At 42.4% G+C, this 17,734-nt stretch overlaps 1 protein-coding gene across 1 annotated transcript in view; it reads right to left on the bottom strand.

Annotated features, from left to right (window-relative positions):
• Window positions 1-17,734, bottom strand: part of MYO18B (myosin XVIIIB) — a 1,113,366-nt gene that overhangs the window by 401,135 nt on the left and 694,497 nt on the right. The window contains exons 31-33 of the mRNA XM_069750613.1: window positions 16,173-16,373; window positions 7,320-7,430; window positions 6,714-6,818 (exon numbers count right to left, since the gene is read on the bottom strand). Of these exons, the coding sequence (XP_069606714.1) occupies window positions 6,714-6,818; window positions 7,320-7,430; window positions 16,173-16,373 (417 nt within the window). The remainder of the gene's footprint in view (window positions 1-6,713; window positions 6,819-7,319; window positions 7,431-16,172; window positions 16,374-17,734) is intronic.

Here is a 17,734-nt window from a genome sequence, read left to right on the forward strand (position 1 = left end):
TGATGAAACCATGTGCCTTCTTTTCTAGAAAATTCTCGCCTGCTGAGCGCAATTATGATGTTGGCAATCGAGAGTTGTTGGCCATGAAGTGGGCATTCGAGGAGTGGCGACATTGGCTTGAAGGAGCTAAACATCGCGTGGTGGTCTTGACGGATCACAAGAATTTGACTTATCTCGAGTCTGCCAAACGGTTGAATCCTAGACAGGCTCGATGGTCGCTCTTTTTCTCCCGTTTTGATTTTGTGGTTTCATACCTCCCGGGATCTAAGAATGTGAAGGCTGATGCCCTGTCAAGGAGTTTTGTGCCTGACTCTCCGGGTGTTCCGGAGCCGGCAGGTATTCTTAAAGAGGGGGTAATTTTGTCTGCAATCTCCCCTGATTTGCGGTGCGTGCTGCAGAAGTTTTAGGCTGATAGACCTGACCGTTGTCCAACGGAGAAACTGTTTGTCCCTGATAGATGGACTAGTAGAGTTATCTCTGAGGTTCATTGTTCGGTGTTGGCTGGTCATCCTGGAATCTTTGGTACCAGAGATTTGGTGGCTAGATCCTTTTGGTGGCCTTCTTTGTCACGGGATGTGCGTTCTTTTGTGCAGTCCTGTGGGACTTGTGCTCGGGCTAAGCCCTGCTGTTCTCGTGCCAGTGGGTTGCTTTTGCCCTTGCCGGTCCCGAAGAGGCCCTGGACGCATATTTCCATGGATTTTATTTCTGATCTCCCTGTTTCTCAAAGGATGTCGGTCATTTGGGTGGTTTGTGATCGCTTCTCTAAGATGGTCCATTTGGTACCCTTGTCTAAATTGCCTTCCTCCTCTGATTTGGTGCCATTGTTTTTCCAGCATGTGGTTCGTTTGCATGGCATTCCGGAGAACATCGTCTCGGACAGAGGTTCCCAGTTTGTTTCAAGGTTTTGGCGGTCCTTTTGTGCTAAGATGGGCATTGATTTATCTTTTTCTTCGGCTTTCCATCCTCAGACTAATGGCCAAACCGAACGAACTAATCAGACTTTGGAAACATATCTGAGATGCTTTGTTTCTGCTGATCAGGATGATTGGGTGTCCTTCTTGCCTTTGGCTGAGTTCGCCCTTAATAATCGGGCCAGCTCGGCTACTTTGGTTTCTCCTTTTTTCTGCAATTCTGGTTTCTATCCTCGTTTCTCTTCAGGGCAGGTTGAGCCTTCGGACTGTCCTGGTGTGGATACTGTGGTGGACAGGTTGCAGCAGATTTGGACTCATGTGGTGGACAATTTGACATTGTCCCAGGAGAAGGCTCAACGTTTCGCTAACCGCCGGCGCTGTGTTGGTCCCTGACTTCGGGTTGGGGATTTGGTTTGGTTGTCATCTCGTCATGTTCCTATGAAGGTTTCCTCTCCTAAGTTTAAGCCTCGTTTCATTGGGCCATATAAGATTTCTGAAGTTCTTAATCCTGTGTCATTTCGTTTGGACCTTCCAGCTTCTTTTGCCATCCATAATGTGTTCCATAGGTCGTTGTTGCGGAGATACGTGGCGCCTATGGTTCCCTCCGTTGATCCTCCTGCCCCGGTGTTGGTCGAGGGGGAGTTGGAGTATGTGGTGGAGAAGATTTTGGATTCTCGTGTTTCAAGACGGAAACTCCAGTACCTGGTCAAGTGGAAGGGTTATGGTCAGGAAGATAATTCCTGGGTTTTTGCCTCTGATGTTCATGCTGCCGATTTAGTTCGTGCCTTTCATTTGGCTCATCCTGATCGGCCTGGGGGCTCTGGTGAGGGTTCGGTGACCCCTCCTCAAGGGGGGGGGTACTGTTGTGAATTCTGTTGTCGAGCTCCCTCCTGTGGTCGTGAATGGTACTTCGGTGAGTTCTGTCCGTGGGCTCCCTCTGGTGGCTGTGAGTGGAGCTGCTGCTTCTGAGGTTCCTTACACAGGTGACGTGGTTTATCCTTTGGTTGGCTGTTCTATTTAACTCCACTTAGATCGTTACTCCATGCCAGCTGTCAATGTTTCTGCATTGGTTCAGTTCTCTCTTGGATCTTTCTGGTGACCTGTCTACTCCAGCAGAAGCTAAGTTCCTGATAGTATCTAATTCGTTCATTGTTTTCTTGTCCAGCTGGATATCATGATTTTGTCTTGCTAGCTGGAAGCTCTGGGATGCAGAGTGGCATCTCCGCACCGTTAGTCGGTGCGGAGGTCTTTTTTGCACACTCTGCGTGGTCTTTTGTAGTTTTTTGTGCTGATCGCAAAGCTATCTTTCCTATCCTGTGTCTATTTAGTAAGTCTGGCCTCCCTTTGCTGAAACCTGTTTCATTTCTGCGTTTGTGACTTTCATCTTTACTCACAGTCAATATATGTGGGGGGCTGCCTTTTCCTTTGGGGAATTTCTCTGAGGCAAGGTAGGCTTTATTTTCTATCTCTAGGGCTAGCTAGCTCTTAGGCTGTGACGAGGCGCCTAGGGAGCATCAGGAGCGCTCCACGGCTATTTCTAGTGTGTGTGATAGGATTAGGGGTTGTGGTCAGCAGAGTTCCCACATCCCAGAGCTTGTCCTGTGTGAGTTTTAACTATCAGGTCATTCCGGGTGCTCCTAACCACCAGGTCATAACAGTTACCCTGTGACTTCACACGTTGTAGTACTCGCTCTCCGTGTTGTGACCTCATGGTATTTGACTCGGCTTGTCCTCTGACCTGTTTGACTGTCTTGCATCTCTGGCTTTCCTGCTTCCTATTGGCTCTGACTTCTTTGGCCTGTTTCTGACCACATGTATTGCTGTGACCTCTGATATCTGGTATCTGTGACTCTGTGACCTCTAGATCCTATATATAAGGCAGCACCCCCTCCCATAGGCAGATCCTGTATATAAGGCAGCACCCCCCCATAGGCAGATCCTATAAATAAGGCAGCACCCCCTTCATAGGCAGATCCTGTATATGAGGCAGCACCCCCCAAGGCAGATCCTACATATAGGGCAGCACCCCCTCATAGGCGGATCCTATATAAGGCAGCACCCCCCATAGGCAAATCCTTTATATGAGGCAACACCCCCCATAGGCAGATCCTGTATATAAGGCAGCACCCCCTATAGGCAGATCCTGTATATAAGGCAGCACCCCCCCATAGGCAGATCCTGTATGTAAGGCAGCACACCCCCCACAGATACAGTATATAAGGCAGCACACCCATAAAAAAACACAATAAATACTCACTTCTCTTCCTCCTTGTTCCAACGGCGCTCCCTGCTCCCGCTCATCTCCTGACAGCGGGCGCCGGGTGGTGACGTAATCGCGCCCGCTGTCAGACGATGTGGGGGATGATGGGAGAAGGAGCGCTGTGTGCTCCTTCCCTCATCACTGCGGTCAGCTGTATCAGCTAGATGACGATACAGCTGGCGTTGCGATGACGGCGGGGGCCCACTGCTGGCACCGGGCCCCTCCGCCTACTCAGGGTCCCCATAGCTACTGCATAACCCTAACAGGCTAATGAAGATCTGAAACTTTGGTCAAAGTTTTCTAAGCACACAAATCTCTAAGAGTGCTCAAACTTTTGTATTGACCCATTTTCCTTTATATAATTTTTAAAATGTAAAACAATGACAATATATATATATATATTTGTTGGTCTAAAATACAAAGGGAATGTGTCACCTTTAACTTTAGGCCTTTTAGAGATCATTTCATTTTCAACTTGCTTAACTGTTCACAATAACAGTACTTTTGACCAGAGGTGCCCAAACTTTTACATGCCATCATAAGCTTAAAGAAGTTGTTCCAATTCAGTTTGTAATTCAAAATGCACTTTATGCACCATCCTTGAGTCCAGTGCTGAGTCTCCATTGTTGCTCTCAGGGTCTTATACTGGCTGGAGCACTGATATCAAACAGTGCAGCAACCAATCACTAAGCATAGTGGTTTTCCGTCTATATGGGCAGAGCCACTGAGCCAAGTGCTTGGCTACTGAGTAGTTGACGTAACATTAGCATTGCAAACAATATCAGACCATGGGAGCAGCTATGGAGACTCAGCACTGAACTCCAGGATGGTGAGTAAAGTGCTTTTTTTTTGAGGGGGGTTATAAAAAACTGCATTCGAGTACTAGAATTTTGTCAAATGGAATAACCTCTTTTAGATTTGTTGAAATTGGTTGTCACAAATGTGTTCATCTTTACAATTGATTGAATCCATGACAGGCTGAAATTCACATCACAAGTGGCCACAAAAATACATAGTAGACACATCTTCACGCAGAGTAACGCTAAATCATGTTGTTGTTTTTTTTTAAGCTGGACTTTTCACGCATAGCATTTTTGTGTATTTTGTTGAGGAAAAAAACAAGCTAAGAAAGGACACATCTTTATTACCTAATATATTTTTTACAGTGTTCTGTCTTCACGTAAGAAAGATTGTTTTGTCATACCATTTGTGTACCTTCGAGTATGGTAAATGCGTAATATTCCTCACATGCAGCTATCATATTTAATCTCAATTGCCATTGTTATGGTTTTCACATAGATGTAGAATATACATGATATTAGCACAATTGACACTGTTATTCTCTTAGGTTTCCTTGATTGTATATTAATAGTGATGAGTGAATATACTCTTTTTTTTTTTAGATTTCCCGAGCATGCTCGGTTGTCCTCCGAGTATTTTTTAGCGCTCGGAGATTTAGTTTTTCTTGCCGCAGCTGAATGATTTACATCTGTTAGCCAGCATAAGTACATGTGGGGGTTGCCTGGTTGCTAGGGAACCCCCACATGTACTTATGCTGGCTAACAGATGTGAATCATTCAGCTGCGGTGCTAAAATCTAAATTTCCAAGCACTAAAAAATACTCGGAGGACACCCGAGCGTGCTAGGAAAATCTAGAGTAACGAGTATATTCGCTCATCACTATATATTAACAAACATGGGTGCAGACTTGTTACATATGCTAGAGACTTTGGTTTTGGTAAACATACTTTGTAATGTGATATTCAATACATGTTTCTGAGCAACCAAATTAATTATGAGGACATTTAATAAGATGAGCATGTCTACACATAGAGAGACATCGTTATGACTGAGCTGAAACACATCCGTATTCAGCTACAGTAGAAAATGAGCGCCTCTCTCCAGCTAATTGTCATTGGTTTTTCTGCTGGTGTATCATACTTTGATGTGATACTAATTAGTCTACAGCTTTCACTGGTCTTTTTATCCTACCAGATTTAATTGCAGAAAATGTATGACTTGCACACTGGGTCATGAAAGATGCTTCATACATGAGTGAGAGCATGGCCCTGCCTTTAATCTGTGATGTTTTTTAAGTTTGCTGCCTATGTTGCAGGCATATTAAGCAGTGCAGCGCTACGCAAAGGCAAAAAAGCTACATACATTAAGAAGCAGGGAGGAGTAGAAGAGTCTGTCCTACGATAGAAATGTATTAACAGAGGGATAAAGGAATTATGATCTGAATATGGATGGCTGAGGATTTCTTACCCTGCCATGAAAGTCATTTTTATATCTTATGCACTAAATTCTGAAAATGAAAATTCTGTACAAAGGGTTAATGTAGTTGATGTATAATAAATATTAGATTTTGGAATATGCTCCCTAATGCCTTAAATAATTATTAAAAAAAATAATAATGGAAATAATGGAAAAGTTGTATTTATGTTTACCCATGCATACAAGTTTCAACCTTGCACAGGAGTAACAGTACCAGGCCGCAAGTTACTTGTGCTACTGTGAGCAGCCTGCATGGCCTCAATGTAATACCATGGTCTGCAGTGTCTGACTCTCTTATTGTGCACATCTGGGTTGTCATTAATTGCAAAATTTATATGGAGCTGCCAGCAGCAGATCTTGATGATTTGTGTACCCAAGTACATTCAGTGTGGCAGAACATTCCTCAGACTATCAACTCATTGACAGCAGCCAAGGCATGTAAGAGCATATAGTTCATATATAACTTATACTTGATACTTAATAAATCAAGATTTTTTGGGGGGTTTCCATTTTTCATTACTTGCATAATCATTGCCATGTCTATCAATCATGCGATTTCAATAATCCCTCAACTTTTCCTTCTTGGTGTTGCATTTTTGATCTTGAGGCGAGCATATAGTGCAGTTAGTTACTCAACTTTAACTCTTATGAGTCATCACCCAGGCAGTTTTGGTGTCCATAGGAACACAGCCTAAAAAAATAGTCTATGTCAGCCATAGAGAAAGTGGTTACCTGGCAGCTGCTTACTCTCTACCTAACACCTCCACTTAATTTCTTGGATTATGCAGCTTTGTTTTAAAGGGAAACTGTTATTTAAAAAGATGCTGCTAACCTACAGATGTGGGGTTAATGTGTAGAAAATGCAGCGCAGCCACTGCAGTGAAGGCCCGGCTATGGGCAGAAATGAATTTTATTCCTCCCAGCAACCTCAGGCTTTCAGTCATAGAGGTGCGCCTGGTAGGCTTCAGTTACCGCTCACTATGGTTACAGCCGCCGCTCCCTATGCACTGAGTGTTGACTGAAGCCATGTCGGCCATACCTCTATGATGAAAATCGGAGGCTGCCTGGAGGAACTTCTTTTCGGTGGCCTAGTTTTTAGTGCACCAGCCAAACAGTTTTAGAATACTAATAATCTGCAGATTAACTCCATATTTGCAGGTTGATAGTTATTTTTACAAGTTTCCTTTAAAATATGTCATAAACTTTATAAACGATAGCACAGTTTCACTTGTATTTTTTTATCTACTCTACAACTAGTTTCATACCTGCTCACACAGAGTACCAATGAGACCTTCTAAGTCTTGCTTTTCATGGAGGACCATCTGTTTTTCTTCATATTCTTGTTCCAGCTGCATCTCAAATTGACGAAGCTTAAAAAAGATATTAAAAAAAGGGTAAAAAAAAGTGCAATCTTTTAAAAGTCTTTGCAACAGGCAGCCCTCCTTTCAGATCATGCTCTAGGATTGTTTATTACTTTCTGTTTTGGGGTAACTGCGTATAAAGGACTCTACAGAATAGTATGTATTTAATGATGTCTTATTCAACACACCCATTCATATTAACAAAAAAAAGAAAACAACAAAATACCGTATATTTATTTTCTGGAACTCAATGAAAGTTTAAAGGGTTTGTGGTGTCATTTTCCTTCACTTTTGAATTTGCTTCATCTTTAGAAGCAAATGCTCAATATGGTCAAACACTCGGAGGCAGTGATCGAACATTTTCAAGTTTAGCTTTTAATAGATGTAGACTTTCAAATATACAATTAAATAGTAATAAAAAATGTTTTTTATGTTTAATTAGCCAATTATCCTATTTTCCACAAAATGGTAGTAATCCAATTTTTTACCGTAACTAGTTCATTGACATACCCGTCTTTGACATGATTGACGAATATCCTCTAATTCCTCTTCCTTATCTTCTAGTTCCTTCAAATGCATTTGTTTCATCCTTTCAATTTCCATTTCAAAACGCACACGCATCTATGCAAAAAAAAAAAGGATCATCATGTTACATGTGCTGCCAGGATATTACATGTACTCTGAGATTCAGATTCCACATAAGGTCACAAAATGTGTTTTAAGGATAGTTATGATTGGCAAGTAAGTCATTCTGTGTGTCTAATCTAACACTGTCAATTAAGGTAAGGATATCCAGAATGGGACATGCACACCACTTGATAGGAGATCCTTCATTATGATCTCCTGATAAACATCATACCAGGGAAACTTCTAGAGGCAGAATCATGTGGACAGATACGTTTATTGTATTGCAACACATGGTATATGAATCTTATGAAGGAAAATTAGGATTGTGATATATATTGGTGAACTACCTTTATCATGAATATTCCGATATATTTTGAAAATTTAAAATGCCTGGGGCAAATTGCTCACATCATACGATAAGAGATTTGGTCTTTTTTTGCGCTTTTTTGACAGATTTTGACCTGTACAAGAGATGCAGAATAAAATCGATATATTGTTCCATTACTATTTTTTCTCCTTGGTTACTTTCCTGACACCTTAGTTTGATTAATTGAGTGTAGTGAACTTTGGACAGAGGCATCTATAGTTACACTTATATTTGTATTATGTAATTCTGATAGTTATCACCCTATTTTTGTTTGACACCATAGCCAGTATGTATCTTATCTGAATATTGAGAGTAGGGTAAATCAAGAATAGCTGACGAGGACCAATCTCAACACTTTTAGGGTGCCAAGCTCCATGGCATAGGTAGGGGTTAATCATAGGAACAGTTTCCATCCCCCCTTGGTCCCTTCCCTGATATCTTTGTTTGATTAATTAAGTGTAATGAACTTTGGACAGACATAAATATATTTACATACATATTTGTATTCTTTAATCTTGTTGGTTATCACCCTTTTTCTGTTTGACATCATAACCAATGAGTATCTTATCTGAATAGTGAGACTAGGGTGAATTGGAAATAGTCAATGAGTAGCAGGAACGCCAATCTTGGCACTTTTAAGGTGTCAACCTCTTCGTCATAGAATTAGTTAGACCACTCTCTATTGACATCCTTTTCTATCTGACTTTAAATCATAATTCTATAATAAGCCTATTATCATATCTTATTGTTTAGCAGATAATTTTGAAAGAATGTGCATAATTTTAATTTATATTTTAACTTGTGTCTGTTTAAATGGATATTCTCACGGTGTCTCTTTAGCAGTACACAACTCTGCACTTTCCTTAGTTTCCTTACTTCTAAGTTTCCAGCAGGGCGAGCTCTCTTTCTTGAGTGATAGTTTTGGTGAATAATAGAACTCTATTATTAGTAAAACTATAACGTTAAGCACAAGTTCTGCTATTACACATTCAACTATCAGTTGTTTTGTCCTGGGATGTACACTGTTATAATTATATTCACACACAAACATAACAGGGAATCAGAACAATCATAGAGGTTTGACTGTGAGAGCAAAGAGACAAGATTAGGAAACCTGCTCTGACAGCTGCATGTTGTGAATTCTGTGGCTGAATTCACTCCTGTGGTCACAAGTGGTACTGCAGCTTCTGAGCTTCCTCCCTCAGGTGTTCTGGTGAGCTCGTTAACTGCTTCATTACTTAACTCCGCCTGATGCTGCTATCCTTGCTCCTTGTCAATGTTTCAGTGTTGGATCTAAGCTTCTCCTGATTGTTCCTGTGACCTGCTGCTCTGTATAGCCAAGTGCTTTTTGCTTTTTTGTTGCTTTTTTTCTGTCCAGCTTGTCTTTTGTTTTGCTGGAAGCTCTGAGACGCAAAGGGTGTACCGCCGTGCCGTTAGTTCGGCACGGTGGGTTTTTTTTGCCCCCTTTGCGTGGTTTTGCTTTAGGGTTTTTTGTAGACTGCAAAGTTCGCTTTACTGTCCTCGCTCTGTCCTAGAATATCGGGCCCCACTTTGCTGAATCTATTTCATCCCTACGTTTTGTCTTTTCATCTTACTCACAGTCATTATATGTGGGGGGCTGCATTTTCCTTTGGGGAATTTCTCTGGGGCAAGTCAGGCCTATTTTTCTATCTTCAGGCTAGCTAGTTTCTTAGGCTGTGCCGAGTTGCCTAGGTAGTTGTTAGGCGCAATCCACAGCCGCTTTTAGTTGTGTTTAGGATAGGATCAGGTGTGCAGTCTACAGAGTTTCCACGTCTCAGAGCTCGTTCTTGTATTTTTGGGTATTTGTCAGATCACTGTGTGCGCTCTGATCGCTAAGGCTACGTTCACATTGGCGTTCCGCCAATGTGCGTCGCTGTTGCGCCGGCGACGCAGCGGCGACGCGCCCCTATGTTTAACATAGGGGACGCGTGCGTCGTTTTGGTGGCGTTTTTCGCCACGTGCGTCGTTTCCGACGCTAGCGTCGGACGCAAGAAAACGCTACATGTAGCATTTTCTGTGCGTCCGATTTTCGTCGGAAAACGACGCACGCGTCGCAAAACGTGCGCGTTTTTGCGCGCGTTTGCGCGCGTTTTAGCGTGCGTCGTGCGTTGCGTCGCCGACGCACGGCGGCGCAACGCTAATGTGAACGTAGCCTAAGCACACTGTGTTTCTGGATTGCCTTCATAACACCTGTCATTAGCAAACATAACAGTACAAGGAGCCCAACTAATGATTCTCAATAGAGGGAAAGAAAAAGTTCTGACATTTTTTTTTTTTTTCTGCTCTGTGTTCACTTTTTTTTTTCCCCTAGACATTTGGGTGATTCTGGACACAGGTGTGGACATGGATATTCAGGGTCTGTGCTCTTCAATGGATAATCTCGTTATAAATGTACAAAAAATTCAAGATACTATTGATCAGAAATCTATGTTAGAACCAAGAATTCCTATTCCTGATTTGTTTTTTGGAGATAGAACTAAGTTTCTAAGTTTCAAAAATAATTGTAAGCTATTTCTGGCCTTGAAACCTCATTCTTCTGGTAATCCTATTCAACAGGTTTTGATTATTATTTCTTTTTTGCGCGGCGACCCTCAAGACTGGGCATTTTCTCTTGCGCCAGGAGACCCTGCATTGAGTAGTGTCGATGCGTTTTTCCTGGCGCTCGGATTGCTGTACGATGAGCCTAATTCAGTGGATCAGGCTGAGAAAAATTTGCTGGCTTTGTGCCAGGGTCAGGATGATATAGAAGTATATTGTCAGAAATTTAGGAAATGGTCAGTACTCACTCAGTGGAATGAATCTGCGCTGGCAGCTTTGTTCAGAAAGGGTCTCTCTGAGGCTCTTAAGGATGTCATGGTGGGATTTCCTATGCCTGCTGGTTTGAATGAGTCTTTGTCTTTGGCCATTCAGATCGGTCGACGCTTGCGCGAGCGTAAATCTGTGCACCATTTGGTGGTACTGCCTGAGGTTAAACCTGAGCCTATGCAGTGCGATAGGACTATGACTAGAGTTGAACGGCAGGAATACAGACGTCTGAATGGTCTGTGTTTCTGCTGTGGTGATTCCACTCATGCTATTTCTGATTGTCCTAAGCGCACTAAGCGGTCCGCTAGGTCTGCCGTCATTGGTACTGTACAGTCCAAATTCCTTCTGTCCATTACCTTGATATGCTCTTTGTCGTCGTTTTCTGTCATGGCGTTTGTGGATTCGGGCGCTGCCCTGAATCTGATGGATTTGGATTATGCTAAACGTTGTGGGTTTTTCTTGAAGCCTTTGCGGTGTCCTATTCCATTGAGAGGAATTGATGCTACACCTTTGGCCAAGAATAAACCTCAATACTGGGCCCAGCTGACCATGTGCATGGCTCCTGCACATCAGGAAGTTATTCGCTTTCTGGTGTTGCATAATCTGCATGATGTGGTCGTGTTGGGGTTGCCATGGCTACAAACCCATAATCCAGTATTGGATTGGAATTCCATGTCGGTATCCAGCTGGGGTTGTCAGGGGGTACATGGTGATGTTCCATTTTTGTCGATTTCGTCATCCACCCCTTCTGAGGTCCCAGAGTTCTTGGCTGATTATCAGGATGTATTTGAAGAGCCCAAGTCCGATGCTCTACCTCCGCATAGGGATTGTGATTGTGCTATCAATTTGATTCCTGGTAGTAAATTCCCTAAAGGTCGATTATTTAATTTATCCGTGCCCGAACACGCCGCTATGCGCAATTATGTGAAGGAATCCCTGGAGAAGGGACATATTCGCCCATCGTCATCACCACTGGGAGCAGGGTTCTTCTTTGTAGCCAAGAAGGATGGTTCGCTGAGACCGTGTATTGATTACCGCCTTCTTAATAAGATCACTGTTAAATTTCAGTATCCCTTGCCATTGTTATCTGACTTGTTTGCTCGGATTAAGGGGGCTAGTTGGTTCACTAAGATAGATCTTCGTGGTGCGTATAATCTGGTGAGAATCAGGCAAGGAGATGAATGGAAAACTGCATTCAATACGCCCGAGGGTCATTTTGAGTATCTAGTGATGCCGTTCGGACTTGCCAATGCTCCATCTGTGTTTCAGTCTTTTATGCATGACATCTTCCGTGAGTATCTGGATAAATTCCTGATTGTTTACTTGGATGACATTTTGATCTTCTCAGATGATTGGGAGTCTCATGTGAAGCAGGTCAGAATGGTTTTTCAGGTCCTGCGTGCTAACTCTTTGTTTGTGAAGGGATCAAAGTGTCTCTTCGGTGTGCAGAAAGTTTCATTTTTGGGGTTCATCTTTACCCCTTCTACTATCGAGATGGATCCAGTTAAGGTCCAAGCCATCCAGGATTGGATTCAGCCGACATCTCTGAAAAGTCTGCAAAAGTTCCTGGGCTTTGCTAATTTTTATCGTCGCTTCATCTGTAATTTTTCTAGCATTGCCAAACCATTGACCGATTTGACCAAGAAGGGTGCTGATTTGGTTAATTGGTCTTCTGCTGCTGTGGAAGCTTTTCAGGAGTTGAAGCGTCGTTTTTGTTCTGCCCCTGTGTTGTGTCAGCCAGATGTTTCTCTTCCGTTCCAGGTCTAGGTTGATGCTTCTGAGATTGGAGCAGGGGCGGTTTTGTCACAGAGAGGTTCTGATTGCTCAGTGATGAAACCATGTGCTTTCTTTTCCAGGAAGTTTTCGCCCGCTGAGCGTAATTATGATGTGGGCAATCGAGAGTTGCTGGCCATGAAGTGGGCATTCGAGGAGTGGCGTCATTGGCTTGAAGGAGCTAAGCATCGCGTGGTGGTATTGACTGATCATAAGAACTTGACTTATCTCGAGTCTGCCAAGCGCTTGAATCCTAGACAGGCCCGTTGGTCGTTATTTTTTGCCCGCTTCGACTTTGTGATTTCGTACCTTCCGGGCTCTAAAAATGTGAAGGCGGATGCTCTGTCTAGGAGTTTTGTGCCCGACTCTCCGGGTTTATCTGAGCCAGCGGGTATCCTCAAGGAAGGAGTCATTGTGTCTGCCATCTCCCCTGATTTGCGGCGGGTGCTGCAAAAATTTCAGGCGAATAAACCTGATCGTTGTCCAGCAGAGAAACTGTTCGTCCCTGATAGGTGGACTAATAAACTTATCTCTGAACTTCATTGTTCGGTGTTGGCTGGTCATCCTGGAATCTTTGGTACCAGAGAGTTAGTGGCTAGATCCTTCTGGTGGCCATCTCTGTCACGGGATGTACGTACTTTTGTGCAGTCCTGTGGGATTTGTGCTAGGGCTAAGCCCTGCTGTTCTCGTGCCAGTGGGTTGCTTTTGCCCTTGCCGGTCCCAAAGAGGCCTTGGACACATATTTCGATGGATTTCATTTCTGACCTTCCCGTTTCTCAAAAGATGTCAGTCATTTGGGTGGTCTGTGATCGCTTTTCTAAAATGGTCCATCTGGTGCCCTTGGCTAAATTGCCTTCCTCCTCTGATTTGGTACCTTTGTTCTTTCAGCATGTGGTTCGGTTGCATGGCATTCCTGAGAATATTGTTTCTGACAGAGGTTCCCAGTTTGTTTCAAGGTTTTGGCGAGCCTTTTGTGGTAGGATGGGCATTGACCTATCCTTTTCCTCGGCTTTCCATCCTCAGACTAATGGCCAGACCGAACGAACCAATCAGACCTTGGAAACATATCTGAGATGTTTTGTTTCTGCAGACCAGGATGATTGGGTGTCCTTTTTGCCGTTGGCTGAGTTCGCCCTTAATAATCGGGCCAGCTCGGCTACCTTGGTTTCTCCATTTTTTTGCAATTCTGGGTTCCATCCTCGTTTCTCTTCAGGACAGGTTGAGTCTTCGGACTGTCCTGGTGTGGATTCTGTGGTGGATAGGTTGCAGCAGATCTGGACTCAGGTAGTGGACAATTTGATCTTGTCCCAGGAGAAAGCTCAACTTTTCGCTAATCGCAGACGCCGTGTGGGTCCCCGACTTCGTGTTGGGGATCTGGTTTGGTTATCTTCTCGTCATATTCCTATGAAGGTTTCCTCTCCTAAATTTAAACCTCGTTTTATTGGTCCGTATAGGATTTCTGAGGTTCTCAATCCTGTGTCTTTTCGTTTGACCCTCCCAGACTCCTTTTCCATACATAATGTATTCCATAGGTCGTTGTTGCGGAGATACGTGGCACCTATGGTTCCATCTGTTGAGCCTCCTGCCCCGGTTTTGGTGGAGGGGGAATTGGAGTATATTGTGGAGAAGATTTTGGATTCTCGTGTTTCTAGACGGAAACTCCAGTATCTGGTTAAATGGAAGGGTTATGCTCAGGAAGATAATTCCTGGGTTTTTGCCTCTGATGTTCATGCTTCCGATCTTGTTCGTGCCTTTCATGCGGCTCATCCTGGTCGGCCTGGGGGCTCTGGTGAGGGTTCGGTGATTCCTCCTCAAGGGGGGGGTACTGTTGTGAATTCTGTGGCTGAATTCACTCCTGTGGTCACAAGTGGTACTGCAGCTTCTGAGCTTCCTCCCTCAGGTGTCCTGGTGAGCTCGTTAACTGCTTCATTACTTAACTCCGCCTGATGCTGCTATCCTTGCTCCTTGTCAATGTTTCAGTGTTGGATCTGAGCTTCTCCTGATTGTTCCTGTGACCTGCTGCTCTGTATAGCTAAGTGCTTTTTGCTTTTTTGTTGCTTTTTTCTGTCCAGCTTGTCTTTTGTTTTGCTGGAAGCTCTGAGACGCAAAGGGTGTACCGCCGTGCCGTTAGTTCGGCACGGTGGGTTTTTTTTGCCCCCTTTGCGTGGTTTTGCTTTAGGGTTTTTTGTAGACTGCAAAGTTCGCTTTACTGTCCTCGCTCTGTCCTAGAATATCGGGCCCCACTTTGCTGAATCTATTTCATCCCTACGTTTTGTCTTTTCATCTTACTCACAGTCATTATATGTGGGGGGCTGCCTTTTCCTTTGGGGAATTTCTCTGGGGCAAGTCAGGCCTATTTTTCTATCTTTAGGCTAGCTAGTTTCTTAGGCTGTGCCGAGTTGCCTAGGTAGTTGTTAGGCGCAATCCACAGCCGCTTTTAGTTGTGTTTAGGATAGGATCAGGTGTGCAGTCTACAGAGTTTCCACGTCTCAGAGCTCGTTCTTGTATTTTTGGGTATTTGTCAGATCACTGTGTGCGCTCTGATCGCTAAGCACACTGTGTTTCTGTATTGCCTTCATAACACCTGTCATTAGCAAACATAACAGCTGCAGCCTGGTGATTTATAATGGTGCTTTCACACTGTGTTTAGGCACCCGTTTAGTGTCTCATGTCTGGGCTTACATCTAAACCCCATGCAAAACGGGATCCAGATGTATGCGCTGACAGGGCCATAGCATATATTGGTACAAACAGAGCAAACATACTGTATGCTCTGCTGTGCATCATTTACGGAAGTGTTTGTGTACTGGAGGTGGACACTCAGAAGATGATAGGGAGAAGAAGGGAGGTGAGCAGCTAACCACTGCATAGAAGTCAGTGAGCTGGAGAAAGCTGACTGGGATGTTAAGAGTTAACCCGTCTAATGGAAAATATCTCCTGTGCACTCTTGACCATGGTCGGAGGGCCAAGCTCCATGGAAACCAACTGTACGCTATAAAAGATAAAAGTTGCAATAGAATGACAGTAGATAGAAAAAGCAAGTTAATTGCAAACTTGCTTATTTTAATGCTAATTAAAGCAAATTAAGAACTTGAGAATACCCATTTATCACAAATTCATTGTTCGCATCATTTTATTATTTTGGAACTTGGTAATCAGTAGGCTGTTATTGCATTCAGGATAATTCTGTTCAATAGCTAGCAATGTTACCAACCATTTGAAATGCTGTTAATAGTGCTGGTTTACGGTCTTCAAATTTGTTAAAAAGATGCAAAACTAAAAAAAATGCATTCAAAGTGCTGACCGGTACTTTATCTAGTATAAATGCTATATCACCATATGCTTATTATGGAGGTTGTACAGAGGTGTAATGCAACCATGTGCTTGAACATTAATATATGTTCAGCAGTGTCCCTATGGAGAAAAAGCATGGAAGTATAATTTACACAGCAAAGATAAATGTAACATCAACTGGATGCAGATAAGACTTTCCAGTAGACTAGCATTTCAGGCTACACCTATAATAAAATCTTTAATTTATCGTGTATTTACTTATACATTATTCTGAATACTCAACTGAAATTTTGCAACTGAAGTGGTATAGTTAGGTCAACTTCATATCACCAAAACTATGTATGTGTCATTGGATAGGACATTTTGATAACTAGGTAAGATGTATACATTACATAATAAATTGCAGAAATGATAGTAATTGTAATAATTTGCAATGATAACTGTTATTTCCACCTTCCTGGGTCTATGAATATTACCTGATCAAGGCGCTGTATAGAGTTGGATTGCTCTGCCAGCTGTTGGTTCTGCTCAGCAACACTGGATTCCAACTCCCATACTTTGCTTTTTAGGGGTATAACAGAATTACGATCTAAGCCACTGGAGGAGGATAACTCTTTTATCTGCATTTTCAGAATTTCCAACTGCTTAGTTAAGTTGGATGTCTCCAGCTCCTTTTGCTGTAGGAATAAAGTGAAAAGTTATGAAAAAAGCAAAATGTACCAGCAAGATTGATCATTTTTGATCTTGTGAACAGTAATTAGTACAGTTAATTTACTTTATTTTTTTATGCATATATTTTGAACCAAAAATTTCACCCATTGATTAACACTTCCCTACCAATGACATCGGACAATTCATTGGGCCATAAGTCTTTTATTTCTATGTTGACATAGCCATACGAGGGCTTGGTTTCTTGTGGGACGAGTTGTAGTTTCAAATGACAACATTCATTTTACCACATACGTTATTGAAAATGAGGTAAGAAATTCCAAGTGTGATGGAATTAAAAAAAACAACAAACCAATTCTTTCATTGCTTTTGGGAGGTAGGTGTGATGGCCAAAAAGCAGCAATTCTAAATTGGACCTTTACAAAAGCAGTGATACCAAATATGCCTTTTTTACTTTATTTTTAAAATAGCAAAGGCTTTTCTTTAATTTTCTACCCTATGTTTGGTAATCTTGAGGAACTTGAAATTGCAATTATTTGATTGCTTATTTTGTATATTGCTTTACCATAGTATTGCAGTATATAGAGAAAATGATGCTCTCCAATAAAGTCCAGCCACAGACTAAACTTTACCATGGAGACAAAAATGGCAGCCATGCAGGATTTTAGCATGCTGCCATGACAATTTATCAGTACCCTACAATTCTATCACTGGAAGAGGGGGAACTGATGGAAGTCAGTGTGCAAGTGCATAAGGAATAGTGTCATATAGATGCTATGGTGAGTAAAAGTGGCAGTTAAATGGTTAAACCTCAGCAACTGGAGCTAGCTCTGGTCATCGCTGCTTGAGGCAGATGACAGCTGTGTAATACAGCCGGCATCTGCTGGGTATGATGCAGACTCAGCTCTCTAGTCTGCTCTATACATAAGAAACTGACATAGAACATACTATTACGTCATATGTCAGGAAGGGTTAACATAGCACAGACTCCCTAGATAATTAGGGCTCAATTTATTATTTAGAAACTAGATCTCAACTGTTTGTGTCAAAATAAAATCTCTCAAAATATTTTATAACTGCAGCAAGGATGATAATTCACTAAAATATAACCTCTAATTAAACATATAAAAAAATATAGGCATTAGCCGAAATACACACAAGTTAAAAAAAATGCATAGAGTAATGGGGAGACAAAATCCAAAACTCCAACTATCATAAAAATAGTTCACATATTCAAAATTACAGAGAAAGTGCCATATGAATAACCGTAACTGTAATAAGTAGCATAGGTCTCACCAATATCTGATGAAGTCATATTGTGATCCATGGAGCATCACAGGTGTCAACAGCAGGAAACAAAAATATTGGT

Source organism: Ranitomeya imitator, chromosome 1 (assembly GCF_032444005.1).
Source record: "Ranitomeya imitator isolate aRanImi1 chromosome 1, aRanImi1.pri, whole genome shotgun sequence".
NCBI classification, from domain to species: Eukaryota; Metazoa; Chordata; class Amphibia; order Anura; family Dendrobatidae; genus Ranitomeya; species Ranitomeya imitator.